Below are 15,788 nucleotides of genomic sequence, written 5' to 3' on the forward strand. Positions count from 1 at the left end.
TGACTGCTACTTCTCATTTTAATTTCTTTATGTGTTCATGTATTACCCTCCCTAAAGGGCTGTATTCCTTGAAAGCAGGGACATCATTCATCAAACCTAGCAGAGTTCTTATGTATAATACATTTTAACTTGCTGAATGAACAGAAAATGAGGGCACTTGGCAGTCTTGACACCTGCTAAGCTTCTGCAGGGCTGATTGCAGGAACTCTTAAAAGTGAGTATCTCCAACCCTCAGATAAATTTTAAACCAAGGCAGAAACCATCCTAAATACAGAGACCCAGCAACTTTCCTGGTAAGATGATTTGTTACAGAATCCTAACGACTCATTTTTCTGCCTGGATGACCACAGACAAGTCATTTTTCCTCTCATCCAGAAAGAAGTTTCCACATTTGTAAAAGGAGGGGGTTGAACTGGAGGTCTGGGCTTGCTTTCAACTCTCAAGTCTATACACTGACTGGCTATTTATTCAACCTGGCCCTTCAGCAACTTCTTGTTCATCTATCTCCCCAAAGAAGTTGTCTACTTTGAGCTAAGAAGACCCCAAAACATTATGCTACGAGTACTACCAACCCCTAGTTGGCCTCTAGAATGGACAGAACACCCCAACCCCTCATTAAAACAATAATGAAATATCACAATTGTGATTAATCCTTCACCTTTGCTTCTCCTCTATTTTCTTTACCAAAGACCAAGAGAAAAGTCTCCTTAAGACTCCAGAGTAAGAGGGAGCTTTGCCTAATAGCCCTTTGCTCAAGATGGAGAGCTTGAGCTGCACAGAGAGCTTAATACCAACTACAATCAGATTTTTCCATGCCTAAATTAAGTACAAACCGCTCTTCCACTTCATGCCTACCATAGGATGAATTCTAGGAGAGAGCAGCAACACAGATTAACTCCTCCCTTGCATGGCTGCTGGCCTACCCCATCAAACTGACGTGACTGATTGGTCTTGGCATTGGCTGCTCCTACTGTTGAATGGGGAAAAGAAGATCTGACAAGGCGAGGTGCCCAGATGGAACAGCTCAGGCCAGCAGGATCATAGTAAAGTACACTGTTTTTATTTAGTCTGATATGTTTCTATACAGAATGCAAAAAACACATCTTCTTAAAATCATATGTAAGGAAATAAACACACATCAGTTGTTGGTGAACACTTTTTAATAAGATCTGCTCTCCACGTTACAGCGCCTGATGGCTGACAGAGGCAGCCCTGGTGCAAACAGGAAGGAGGGTGGCTGAAACGGCATTATTATTATTATTCTGTTCACTGCCCCTTCGCCTCCAGTTTCTATGGTGACAGGTAGAGCCAGGCCTGCCCCATCTGCGCATGGCTGGGATGGAATGGTGGGGTTGCTGAGGCAACGGGGCTATTTGGAAGGCCTTTCACTCAAACAACTTGCTCTGGGGCTTTTGAAATGTTTTTTTTTTTAATTTTGCAAAGGGCCACATAATGTCTGCTGGAGTCCACAAAGGTTAACTGGACCAAATCTGGCCCCTACATGTGTGCACCTGACTCATGTGCTGGGAACATCCCCGGCCCATAGGGCTCACTTAAGATATGACCCAACACTGGACAGAATGCGCCTTGATCTATTGGGTTCCCTTCATGAGATCCTTTTCTTGCCTCCCAAATGCTTCTGAAAAAAGGACCAGGTTCCTAGAGTCCCTTTCTCCCATAAAGTGGGTTCAAGGAAACAACCTCATAGCTCCCACTGGGTTAAGTTGGTGAGAGGCATAAAAACACAGACTTAGGAACTGCCCAGCTCAAACATGGATGTAACATCACTGGCTTCTAGTCAGAAAAATCTGTTTCAGAAAAGCACAGTAGAAAATGTCCCCTCATCAAATGAAGAGGTGAAGGCCAATGACCCACCCAGCCATCCTTCAGGGGCAGCTCACAAACATACTTTGCAAAACAGTCAATATGGCTTAAAAGTGTCTGTTGGGTGTGCAAAGTGAGCTGGAGTCTGCGCACCGCCCCCCCCCCCAATCAAGGAAGGGAAACATTATTGCAAAGGATTTTCCTCCCTAAAATTTACCAAAAATAGCTTTCAAATGGCCAAGAAGGTCATGCTTAAACAATTTAGTCCAAAGGAGGGAGAGGGAGAGGGAGAGAGAGGGAGAGAGAGAGAGAGAGGAAAAAAAAAAGTGGAGCAGGCACCTCCAGAGTGCCTCAAGTCACAGGACAAAGACAAGTTAAGTTCATCCTAAAAAGGCAAGAAAACCAGACATGGTTCTAGAATCAAAACAATAACAGAAAAAAGTCAGAATGTGAAAAGCAATCAGTCCCATGGAATCAACCCTAAGAAGCTAAGCTCATACAAACTGCTGTAAGCATTACCATTTTTAATCTTTTTTTTATAATAAAACAATTTGAGACTGTATCAAAAATTTAGTAAAAAAATTAGATTTGAGAGTCCACCGATTTTTACTATGAACTATATTGCTGGCACTTTTCTTCCCAATCACCAGACAGCTTTCAGTATGTTGGAGTCCAGAAACCTGGGGATGGGAGGGCCAGAACAAAGGAATGAGATGCTGTCAGAACACAACTGCCAAGAATTTGAGAGTAAGGAAATAGCATCACACTACATAAAAATATTGCATCTTCACCAAAACATCCCCCACTGAGTGTTTCAAAAACCACATTTTTCTTAAAAAAAAAAAAGAAAGAAAGAAAGAAAGAAAAAAGAAGTCAATTCAGTCTAAACCTCTACCTCCTCATTTCCAGGAGTTGCCCTCCTTGCTGGTGGCCTATTTTCACCCCCAGAAGTGCCAGAGTCACCAGGAACAGTGCACCTCTGCCGCCTCTCAAGAGTTACATTTCCATCCAACAACTAATGCCCCTTAAAGCTTGCCTAGAGCACACAGGGAGGATTGTCTGGCCCAATAAAGTAACCTCTAACTATCCAGCACCAGTACCAGGGGAGAGTCAGGGGAGGGCCAGGTCAGCAGGTCTGTGAGCTCACTCACATGAAGTGCCCAGAATTCTTCCTACAATCCACAAAGATGCCCCAAATCAGTCTCTGGCTTAACCGAGGAACAAAGTTTACATTGTGTGAAAAAATAGGATTCCTTTGATAAAAAATACTGTCCCTTGGTCTTCTCTAACTAGTTTTGAAACACCCTGGGAGCTTATTTTTAGCAAAGCAGGGCCCCCTCCCCCACCCCACAACCCCACCCAAAAACTATACATACAAGTTTAGGTAAACAGCAGATTAAATGTAAAAATGTAACATTAACTTCTGAAAGTCCTTTGATTTTAATCTTTAGGCTACTTTTCCATGTTACATCCTGCAGCTAGACACACGTGATAGAAAAAAAAAAAAACAGTACAGTTAGTGTTAAAGGCAAACAGAGTACACCAGGGATGGAATGCCCAGCCCAGTGTCATCTGCAAGTCCGTCCATCCATTCATTCCATGCTCTGTGCCCATTGGTGCTTTCAGAAGCTGGCCATCAGAAATACTCTGCGTAGAATTCTCTATGAACAAACAAAAGCTGTTAGGCAAAAAAAAAAAAAAAAAAGAAAAGAAAAAAAAGTAAAAATTTAAAAGTCCCCCAAAGTTCACCAGGCCACTTTGGAGTGGTGTAAGAGAACCAGAGAGGGAGGGTTTTTTCAGGCCCTGTATGTGGGTGTGTGTTTGGGGTCAAGTGTTGATTTCTGGTTGGCAATGAACTGTGGGCCATCAATCCCTATCAACAACACTGGTATGGATCTCCAGGCCCCTTCCCTCAAAGCCCAAGACTTGCTATTAAGGGGGAACATATGGAGGTGGTGACCTGTAAGGGGTCATGTTCTTCGGGCGAGAGCCTTTTCCCTCCATAGGGGCTGTGAAGGGTGGGGGGGGCTGATAGGGAGGTGCATTAGGGTCTTCATCCCTCAAGGGCGTATACTCTCCAATGGTGTCCTGGTTCAATGGGGTGGTCTCTGGCATGTTCTGGTTTGGGTATTCTGGAGGGGGGAGAGGAGCCTTCTCCTCCTGTAGGATGAGAGGCATGCTGGAGGAAGGGGGAGGCTTAGAATCATCCAGTTCATCAGCAAAGATGATCGGCACGCCTTTCTTGATAAAAGTTGCTTGGTCTTCAATGGTGAGCTTTCCTTTCCTTTTCTTTCGGTAGCAGATCATAGCAATGATGCCAGCAATGAGCAAAATAGCAGCCACCACCACAGCAGGAATGACCGTATGTAGGTAGACGTCGTCCTCGCTGCTCTTCTCAGGGTCTTTCTCAGTCACGACCGTAGGGGGAGCTTCTGAAGGGATTCTTCTGTCTGCTGTTACAGGAATAAACTGGATATGCCTACAGCTGCCTGATCCTGTCACAGAAAGACTCAAAGCCTTGAACTCGGGCTCCAAAGTATTGGAGAAAACGGGACGAGGTTTCCCATCATCCTCTGCAATTCTCCTGCTCAGGCCTCGGATCTGTTCCCTGGGGCAAGGATCCAGAGGCAGAGTATTATTTGTCCACTCCACCACAATGGAGCCCTTTGTGATGTTCTGCAAGGTGATGGTACTGCTATTCCGGTCCCCAAAAGCAATAGCCAGCTTCTTTACCAACATGATTTTTCTGTGAATATCATTGACCACCGAAGCAGGGTCGCCGGTGAATTTTGCCTTGAATTTGGCTGGAGACTTATCTCCCTGTGGACGCTTGTGTACGTGGATTTCAAAGGCATCCACAGCTGAGAGGCCCCCTTTGTCTGTGGCATGCATGAAGTACTCGTGCTTGCCCAGGTGACTGCTATCAGGCAGCCCATACATCAGCTGACTATTGCTATTAAACTGGACCCAGGACTTCTCCCCTACCATCTGCTGTTCCCTGAGTTTCAGAGTCAGTTTCAGCTTATCTGTAGTGGTGTCCTCCTCATCATAGAAGGTATCTAATGGGATTTTCACTTCAAAGTAAGTGCCCACCCACGCGTCCACCCTATCGATGTGGTTTTTGAGTGAGGGGGGCTTGTTGGGTTCACCCCCTCGAGCTGTGCCACTTGTTGTGGTACGGGTTCGAGTTGGTGGAGAAGCCGTTTCCAATCTGGTGAGAGGTGCTTTGGTTGTGACCCTGGGCACTGGCCTCGAAGTTCGTGGTTTTTTGGTAGGCCTTCGGGTTGTAGCTGTTGAGGAGTCTGTGGTTGAAGGCGTGGCTGGTTTCAAAGTAGTTATTCTTGGTTTCTTAGTAGTGGTGGTAGGAGGTGTAACAACAGCAGTGGGTTCTACGTACCCTGGAATTGTTGTTGGCCGAATCTGGCCAGGGACCGTAGTGCCTGTGTCTGATACTCTGGTAGGCTGAATTGGTCCCAGGGTTGGGGTCTGGACAATGGCACCTCGTGTTCGAATAGTAACTGCTGGTTTTCCAGGGACAGGATCTCGTACTGGAGGAGCCATAGTTTCTGTGGGAGGTGCAATGGCTGGAGAAGTGGGCGTAGGAACAATCCTAGATGGTGGTTCTTGCAGAGCTGTTGTAGGGGGTCCAATGGCAGTGACTGGTGTGGGTGTTGCATTAATCTGTCTCCTTATCCGTTTTGGAAAATGAGGTTTCTTATTAGCAATATGCCAGCCTACAACAGGATAGCCAAGCTGAGCAGACATCGTGCCTTCTTTAGCTGGAGTTTCCACATTGCTAATGTTAGGGACACTGTTTTGGTTTAAAGAACAACCTAGCTTCCATGACAGTAAGGCTCCATTTTCTACTACTTTTTTTGCATTTCCTGGGCCAGCCATGAAGGCTGACATGTCAAATAGTCTGTTATTTACAACTGGAACCAGTTTCATATTATGTAGTTCTACTTCCGAGAAACTTTTCATCCTGTTTAAGAGCTCAACCCTCTGCTTTGGTGTCATTTTTGTGAGATCAGCATCCAAAATCACAGTCAGGATAGTCACTGGCTCATCGGCACCACACACAAATGGAGCGGCTTCACTGACATCCTGGGACGCTACTCTTACTGACTGTGGCTCACTGTGATCTTCAGGATATACTTCAATGGAGAAAACATTCATAGCCTGGGGCACATAACTTCCATTAGGTGCCAGGTGCATGGCATTGACAGAAATGTAATGTACACCTTTGTCTGTATCAAGGGGAAGACCTTCTAGCATGCGGCTCTCTGGGTCCCAGTGCAGCCATGAGGGCAAAACTTCTTTCCCAGCTTCTGACATCTAGGAAAGAAGACAAGTAAACAGCAAGTTAATTTTGCCATTCAACTGCATTGGGAAAGATTAAAAACAATTGACAAACTTTAAATCTAGGTTCAAACTCAACTATAACAGGCCTTAAACTGGAGATGCAAACTCCAGCTGGGAAAGGACATTCATCTCCCATGTAATTGAGGGTTTACCAAGCTTTACTGTGCCTGAATTCATCAATCATGGGGCAGAGGGACTTCCTGAGTGGGTCTTCTTTTTAAAATGTTCCATTCTAAGTTAATAATGGATGCCTCCATCTGAGGTATCTCAGGAGCTAGAAAGGCAGAGCACTGGAAAAATAAGTCACAAGTGCATGAGTAGAGGGTGAGTACTGTCATTTGCTTGCTTATTTCCTAAACATGAGAACATGAAATAGGCATCTACAGACGCAGGGGAGGAAAGCTAAAAGAATGAGCCATGGGTCTTCTTTTCATAGGGCACTTGGAAAAATAATCAAAAAAGCAACTGTGTGTTTCCATCAAGCTACTTCTGTTCCTATTGGTGAATCCATCAGCAAACTCTGCCTGTCTGTTTTTTCAGGCATACACAATGTTTAGGCATACATGCATTTAATAATTCAAGGATCTGTGGGTTTTGTCAGCATGGGTACTCCACCTAGACGATCACAACCTCTCTAAGACCTAGAAAACTGTCTTTGAGAGTTTCTATGGCTGAAAAATTCATCACTCTGTGGGTGATCTCTCTGAAGAGTGTGAAGTTGGTCCTTACACAACAGCAAGTCTATGCCCAGGTGGCTTAAACACATAGATATTTAAATGGAATTAACTGGCAGGCCAGCTGCTAAGACTCCAGGTCATTTTCTCATCTGCACATACTTGGGAACATTCCTGCAGGTTACCTGATACAGAATACAAAGCAAAAAGTCCAGGTTCGTCCTGAATCTTAATGAAGCAAAAGACTGTCTCCTACCAACGGTTTGAAACATGGGAGTCTCTCAGAGTTTTGTTTCTTCAGAGCCCCAGAACTGAAAGGTGCCTAGAAGGTCAAGCCATACCTGAACTAGAATCTCCTTTGTAACATCTCTGACAAGAAGTAATCAAGTTCATGCTGAAAGATTTTTGGTTATGGTCACATATATTGTATATTCACATATACTAATATTAACAATGCCAGTTCACTCTGTTTTGAAACAACTTTATCTGCTACTCTGCCCTACTGACCCACTGCTCCTACATCTACCCTCTAACTCAGTAAGCACAACTCTGATCTCATGGCTGTCATTTAAATACCTAAGGACCAACCAACTGCTTTCTTCACCAAGTTACACAGCATCAGGTCCTTCAATAAATCTCAAGTCCATTTACTATCATGGGCAGCCTCTTCAGGACAGTCTCTATCTATCAATGTTCTTCCTAAAAAGTGGCTAGAATATGCAGCACTACAGATGTGGTATAATAGGGCAGAGTACAGCAAGACACTAATCTCTCATTCTAAATACCATGCTTTTCAATGTGCAACTTCAGATCCCCCTAACTTTTTTTGTTACTATCAAACAGCAATTTTCAAGTTCTATATCAGGTATCATGCTAGCAGCTAGGGATAAAAAGACAAAAATCAAACAGTCTCTGTTGTCGAGGGGCTGACATCCTATGAGGGTAGAAACATGTATATATGTTGTTGCAGTTCAGTTGTTTCTGTCACGTCTGACTTCCTTCGTGACCTCATTTGGGATATTCTTGGCAAAGATACTGGAGTGGTTTGCCATTGCCTTGTCCAGCTCATCCAGATGAGGAAACTGAGGCAGACAGGGTTAAGTGACTTGAGCTAGTTAAGTGTCTGAAACTAGATTTTAATTCAGGAAGAAGAATCTTCTGGACTCCAGGCCTGGTGCTCTATCCACTATGCCACCTAGCTGTCCATGTGTCCACATGTGTGTGTGTGTCTAAAATTTATATATATATAAATGTAAAACAGAATTAGATTTTAGAAAATACTAAGAAATTTTGGGGGATGAAGGCACTAGCAAGGGGGAGGGGAGGGAGGGAAATCAGGAAATACATGATGAAGGATGCAGCATTTTGAGCTGAGCTTTGAAGGAAACTACAAGCATCTGAGACAAAAATTTCCAAATCTTTTAAAGAGAACTATTATTTAGCCATATCACACTGCCCCCATTTTGCCCATACCATATTTATGAGATTGACTTTTAAACCTCTTTTAAGTATATTTATTTCTATTAACTTCTATTTTATATTTAGCCCTAGTTATAGCTTGTCAAGTTATTTTGGGGACATGTCATCTAACACATTACCTATCTTCCTTCCAGCTTTGTGTCATCTTGCAAATTTTATAGACATTTTATTTAAGCCTTTATCAAAATAACTGAAAAAAACAGACAAGGGATAAATCTATACTCCTGGTGTACTCTATCAGAAATCTATTTTGGTGCTTCTATCAATCCATCAGTGGTTACTATCTGGATCTGATCATTCAACCAGTTCTGAATACACTTAATTGTAACCCATTGTCTCTCCACCATGTCCACAAGGACAACATTCACGATTTTGCCAAAAGTTTTGTCAGGTGAATTAGATTTTAGTCAACTTACACAGCTACCACCCTTGTTCAAAGACCTTCATCACCTCTCACCTGAACAGCAAAAGGATTCTAATTAGTTTTACTGATTCTAATCTCTTCCCTACTTCAATTCTTCCTCCACTCAGCTGCCAAAATGAATTTCCTTAAAGTTGAGTCAACAAGCATTTAATAAATACCTACAATTTGGCAAGTACTGTGCTAAAGTGCTGGAGTATAGGTCTGATTATGTCACCCTCCCCTATTCAATCCATCCTAACCTGGTCCCTTCCTATCTTTTCCCTCTTTTAACATATTCTCCTCTATCCGCTCTGTAGTCTAGTAATACTTACCTACTTCTTCTTCCTTATACATCCTCACCTCCCAAGTCTATGTCTGGAATGCTAATGCTCTCTCTTCTCACCTCTTTGAATGCCTGTTTTCCTTCAGGACTCAGTCTATCTCTTCTAAGAGGTCTTTCCCAGTCTCTTCAACTGCTAGTGTCTTATCCACCAAGGCTACCTTCCATCTACTCAACTGTATCTGTTCACACCAATTTATGTATATTTTCTCCCCTATCAGAAGTAAGGGCAAAGATGGCTTCTTTTTCTGTGTATCTCCAGTGTTTAGCTTAGTGCCTGATAGTAGATGCTTAATAAAATGCTAGTTATCTAAATCAATTCCCTAGATCTTCCAATCAAGCTGTTTGTTCTGCTTGTTCAGATTTATTTCATCAATGTGAGGGAATTCACAATACAAAAATGCCTTCCCCTTTGTCAATGATGATGGACGATTCTCCTGTACCTTGTAGCCTTACAGCTGTCTGGGATTCTGAGAGACCCCATGTGCCTATGTGCACATAAGGAATACATGTAAGAAGCTGAATTTGAACCCAGGTTCTCCTGATTCTAAGATCAACTATCTCCATCTATTATGACACTGTCTCTTTACCCAAGTTTTTTAAACTTAGTCTAGTAATCCTGTCAAAAAAGTAAACAAGGGGGGTGGCCAGGTAGCACAGAGAGTAAGAGCATCAGCCCCAGTGTCGGGATGACCTGGGGATCAAATCTGGGCTCAGACACTTAGCACCACATCCAGAAATAACTGGCTGTGTAACCTTGAGCAAATTACTTAACCCCAATTGCTTTAAAAAAAAAAAAAGTAAACAAGGTTATAGTCTGTCATAACTTTCTATCTACAGATGAAGCCATATTGACTTGATATCACTGTCTCCCTTCTTTAGATGTTCACAAATATGTTTAGTAATACACTGCAGAATGTTTCTGGTAATCAAAGTCAAGTCTTTATCCTACAATTCGCAGGTTCCATATTCTTCTATTTTTTTGAAAACTGAAACATCTGTGCTACAAATGTCTAGCGTCAGTTACCCCTCAAACCAACATACACTCTATATCTAGTGACAGATACCAGCCTGAATTATACGCGGTTTTATTCATCATAAATATAGGTGGAATATGCAACTTCAGTCCTGGAAATTGTAATGAGAAAAATGATTTGCAAATCATAAAGGGCTCTATAAATGTGAGCTATTATTTGCCTTATTTTTTGGAAAGCCTTTATTTTAACAAGACCACCACCACTTCCTCTATTTCTATAGTGCCTTAGGTTTATAAAAACATTTTCTTCGAAACACTTAAGAGTAAGTAGTGCTATTACTTTCCCTACTAGATAAATATGGAAATGGAGAGTCAAAGGAGTGAAGTCACTTGTCCATGGTCACATAGTTAGCTGTAGTCAGAGTAAGTGGCTGAGCTGGGATTCAAAGCCAGGTTTTCTGACTCTGAATCCTGTGTTTGTTTTAATTCTACAAGGCTGTCTTTTAGAATCACTAGCTTCCTTTAAATTTCAGGATCGATATTCTCCCCAGTCTAAGAGCTTACCTGATCCTTCAGTTATTAATGCTCTCCTCCTGAAATCACTTTGTATTTATATGTGTACATGTTCTATCTTCTAGCAGAATGCAAGGTCCTTGAAGGCAAATACTATTTAATTATCTTTTATCTCCAGTAATCTAGCATATAATATGCACCTAATAAATATCAGCTGAATAGAACTATCTTACCATTCTTCATCCTAATTTGATTCAAGCATACCACTTTAATTACTAAGTTTCAAATTAATAACTCAAAACAATGTAAGGCCAAGACAGATCCCTGAGGTATTCCACTACAAACCAGGTAATGGAACTTAATAAAAAGCACCATCTGGAAAAAGTAGTGTAGAATAGTGGATGGAAAGGTGACCTTGGAGTCAGGATAACCTGGGTTCAAGTCTCTGGCTTGAGATATCCTAGCCATAAGCATGACTCTGTTATCCTCTCACTAAACCTCACTCCTTAGGACCATAGGTTGCAGAACATTGTCTACAATGGCAGAGTGCCATTGTCCTGGAGATCCTTAAACCAAGGAAATCAAAGGTCCCTTTCTTCTCTCCACACACATATAAAAGTTTATATCATCACATGGAAGTATCACAAGGCAGAAATAAAAATACTCTTGTGAGGAGGCTAAAGATGGGAGACCAAGTAATACCACCTCTCATATATTTCACCATGAATTTACAGACTGAGTGCCTAGAGAGACGACTTTAATTCTAGAGGTAATCCTGTGAGACTCTATTTCCCTGTTATTCCTCCTTCTATTACTACTATTATTATACATAATTCAAGAGCCTCCGTCAGTGTATTTCTCAATAACAATCAGCCAGTAAATATAATTAGCTCTCAGCAAAGGCCTTTAAGATGGCATAGTACAAAAATAATTACAAAATACTAAAAACTGGAGTGTATTCTCCACAAATATATGCCATGTATATGGAAAGGTAGGCACAAACTTAAAAATAATGGTAATAAGGCAGATGTGTAGAATACATTTGTTGAGTCCTCACACAGTTCCCCCTGGGTATAGCACTGGGCTATTCAGGTTGCTTAGCTGAGTCCCCAGGGTCTGCTCCTCTCCACTACCTGATCTCTGCTTCCAGCTTCCTTGAAGCTGCTCCTTCCCTCAAGCAATTATCTCTGTATCTGTCTCTGTTCTCCTCTAGATACAGCATCTCCTAATGGTTAAGTAGCTTCTCTTCAAAGCTATATGAGCAGTGTAAATGTAACATCTGCCGAAATTCATTCTAGAATAGCTATTTAAAAACCCCATAGATAATAGCTAATTTGTTTGCTCAGCCAACAGCATTTTCCCCATCTTGACCTAGAGCTATCTGTTCCTCAAATAGACCAGGGCTAGACCCATCTTTTACAGTTAGTTTAGCATCTCCTTAACACCTTGTGATTACATTCAGGACCTTCAATGATCACAGCAACTGACATGAGGGAATCAAAGGATCCTGGATTTAGAGCTGGAAAGGACTTTGGTTAAGAGGCCTTTCAATCCAATCCCTTTATTTTACAGAGGAGAAACAGCCACAGAAGTTAAGTGATTTGCCCCAAGTAAAATGTCTGAGACAATATCTGAACTCCTGGTTTTCCTGACTACAAGTCTAGCACTTTATCCATCGGGGGATGGAGAAGAGGTACATCCCCCCTCCTTATACCTGCTTTCTGGACCAAACTTTAGTGCTTTATAAAGCAAATGGTGTATATTATCTTTCCCCTTCAGGGAACTTACAGAAAAGGCAACAAATCTTCTGAATTCTGAGAAACCTTTTAGTAACACTGCTCCATAATACATTTTAACTTTGTAATCTTGGGTTTCCTACTCCCGACTCATGTAAGTTTCTCCAGATACTGAGATGGATATGGGTTTCAATAATCTAATGTAAATCTGTAATTAAGCTTTTCTTAAAAAAACCATACAGCTTCATTTCTCTTTAGTTTTGCAAAGCTCATATGAATTTCCTAAGTAGAGGATACAAAATCTTAAAAGATTTTAATAAATAAAAAATGTATTATAAATTACAAATATGATATATAAATATAAATTATTTTTAAAAATTAATAAAAAGTAATAAAAACTAACTTCTAATACTGGACATCAAGCTTTGACATCCTGGAATTCTACTTGGTTTCTGAGAAAGATAAATCAGACATAGCTCACAGGGTTATAATGACCACTCTGAAAATTAGAACCAAGTCTTCTTTCTATTCCAGTGTTCTCTCTCAGCCCAATCTGAGCTGACTGTTTGTACAAGAATTGAGTGTGCTGGACAGAAGGGTTGCCCTGCAGAAGTAAAGATTTCTGGACAGCAGACATTCTATAACAATTTAATGCCTACCTTATTATCTTTATTTCCTTTAATATTTAGTGTTTACTACATACAAGGTACTAGATCATGAATTAATAAGTTCCTCTTAATACTTCAATACTGCCACCTGAACCTCCCCCATTCCCCCACATCCTAGATGAAGTCCAGTCTTAAAATTGAGTGATTGGGGTGGCTAGGTGGCACAGTGAATAGAGCACCAGCCCTGGAGTCAGGAGGACCTGAGTTCAAATCCAGCCTCAAACACTTGACACACTTGCTAGCCGTGTGACTGGGCAAATCACTTAACCCCAACTATCCTCCAAAAAAAAAAAAACAAAAAAACAACCTGCGTTCTTCTCTGTAGCCAATATTTCTGTAAGGAGATTCCTAGGAAGTTCTGATATGCACATGCATAATAAATTTTGGAGGACTGAGGGACCAGCCCCCAAAATTTAGGAACTAAGACTTTTTCAGTTTTCAAAGAAAAACAAAAAGAAGTAAATGATTAACATGTTGTCATTGGCACCTTCAAGATGAGACAAAATACAAATTAACTAAAGGTCCAGTTGACTTATTCTACAAAGGGGTGAATCCAAGTGGAAGTGAAAGCCAAGTAAAGCCAATGTTCAGTTACTGAAGGAATGCAGAATAGAGTTTAAATCTCTATCTTACACTTACAACTAAACATATAATTTTCTATTTGAATAAATTCCAGAATAAGTCAAATTCTATGTGCCACAAGTGAAGGCTCAAAGCCTCTGAAGGGCAGTTATACGCAGGACTCCCAATTTTCAAATGCTGCCCCCAAGATCATAAACATTTTGTACAGGTTGTGTGAAAACAACAAAACTGTAAGGGACAAGCCCATTAAAAAGAATTGATCACAGGGGCGGCCAGGTAGCACAGTGAGTAAGAGCACCGGCTCCAGTGTTGGGATGACCTGGAGATCGAATCCCAGGCTCAGACATTTAGCATCCACCCAGAAACACCTGGCTGTGTAACCTTGAGCAAGTTACTTAACCCCAATTGCTTAGGGGCGGCCAGGTGGCTCAGCGAGTAAGAGCACCAGCTCCAGTGTCAGGATGACCTGGATCAAATCCTGGCTCAGATAATCAGCACCACAGCCAGAAATAACCAGCCGTGTAACCTTGAGCAAGTTACTTAACCTCGATTGCTTAAAAAAAAAAAAAAAAGAAATGATCACTTCAAATGTTTCCTGGTTGTTCCCTGAAAGTTTCTTTTACAGTTTTCATGCCCTTCTCACTCCAACTTAGACATTGTTGTTGAGTCACATCTGACTGTGACTCCATTTAGTATTTTCTTGGACAAAGTACTGGAGTGTTTTTCCATTTTCTTCTCCAGCTCATTTTACAAATGAGGACACTGAGGCAAACAGGGGTAAGTGACTTGCTCAGGGTTACACAGCTAGTTAAGTATCTGAGAAGTTCACATTCTACTAACTTAAAACACAACAAATATTAGCAAAAAATCTCTCCAACAGCAGCACCTCTAAGACCCACAGACTCTAAGCAGGTAATGACAATACCTTAGCTGATCTTCAGTCACCACAAAGATCTTCCAAAGAGTACCAGGCTTCCTACATTTGTCAACTAATATTCTTCAAATAGGCCATCCACCATGGTGAATGAGGATACATTCAAAAACCAAAGATACAGTGGCTCCAAACAGCAATTGTTCAGCATCTTTCTCAACAAATTAGAAATGCAGAGATATTGCATCAACTCAATCTCGTCCATGAGAATTACTCAGTAGATGCACAATTGGGAAGACCCTGTCACTCAAAGTGACAAGTAATGCTTAGCTAGCTGAGTCTGTTTCTACAGGATGTAATGGGTAGGATAGTTTGGGCTGGACATGGCTAACACATATCTAGCCCATTCATTCCAATCTAATCCAAGAGCCTCAGCATTTAGTCACCCACCTCTACACTGGCCCCTTCAACAAATAAAAGATATTCAAATGTCTGACTGTCAAATCATCATTTTCTGTTCTTCATCCTTAAACATCATTTATGCACTTCCCTTCTCTTATCTAAAGACAGTTATCTCCTCCCTGTCCAAAGAACACTAACATCATCCTTAACCAATGTCTTGTCTTTCCCAATCAAATCTCTTTTCTTCATGAGCACCTAGCTACGATTTAATTTTGTGGTTTATGATCTTATGACAACAGAGTATCCACTACCATACAAAGACTTCAACTTCCTTTCCTTGGCTCCCCTGGGACTTTGCTAAATGACCAAATAAATCACTTGTCTCTGCGATTCAGTTTCCTTTTAACAAAATGGAAATAAGATTCCCTATCTAGCCAATTAGTAGGCAACTCCCCCCCCTCCCCTCCCTTAGAGGGGGTGGAGGGTTAGAATACTAGGGTTGTTTCAGGTGAAGAGTCTTTCAGTACAAACAAAAAGATCGGTTTGTAAATTGAGATACTTAGAAAGTATCTGCCCTAAGGCTGTCTCAACAACTGGAATTTCCATCCTAGAGCAGAACTTTGTAGAATGAATGGTTTGTCTTAATGAGGGAGGCCACAGGAAATGAGATAAAAACCAATTTCATACAGAAGGAACCAGGCCAAACCACAAGCCAGAGGACAAATATCTCTACATTTTTAAAATCTGAAGAAAACCTTGAAACAAATGCAGTTTGTGAAGAGCAATAGCTCCTGGTAGTCAATATGCTTTATTGAAGGAAGGCATTCCCCCATACCCATTGTGGGTACACAAAAAAAGCCAGTCACAAAGACTCAAAAATGCTTCACTCAGGAGTGAGCATTTCATGGATCAATATCAAAGACATTTGTCTGTCAACCCTTCAAAGTGCACCATTACA

At 41.4% G+C, this 15,788-nt stretch overlaps 1 protein-coding gene across 6 annotated transcripts in view; it reads right to left on the reverse strand.

The window, feature by feature from the left end:
• Window positions 1–1,038: 1,038 nt before the first annotated feature.
• DAG1 (dystroglycan 1) overlaps window positions 1,039–15,788 on the reverse strand; it is an 87,525-nt gene continuing 72,775 nt past the window's right edge. For all 6 annotated transcript variants that reach the window (XM_069095717.1, XM_069095713.1, XM_069095714.1 and 3 more), the window contains one exon: window positions 1,039–6,159. In XM_069095717.1, the coding sequence (XP_068951818.1) occupies window positions 3,757–6,159 (2,403 nt within the window). In that variant the 3' untranslated portion in view covers window positions 1,039–3,756. The remainder of the gene's footprint in view (window positions 6,160–15,788) is intronic.

The sequence above is a fragment of the Petaurus breviceps genome, unplaced genomic scaffold, assembly GCF_028583685.1.
Source record: "Petaurus breviceps papuanus isolate PSGF00001 unplaced genomic scaffold, PetGlider_PUasm1.0 227, whole genome shotgun sequence".
NCBI lineage: Eukaryota > Metazoa > Chordata > Mammalia > Diprotodontia > Petauridae > Petaurus > Petaurus breviceps.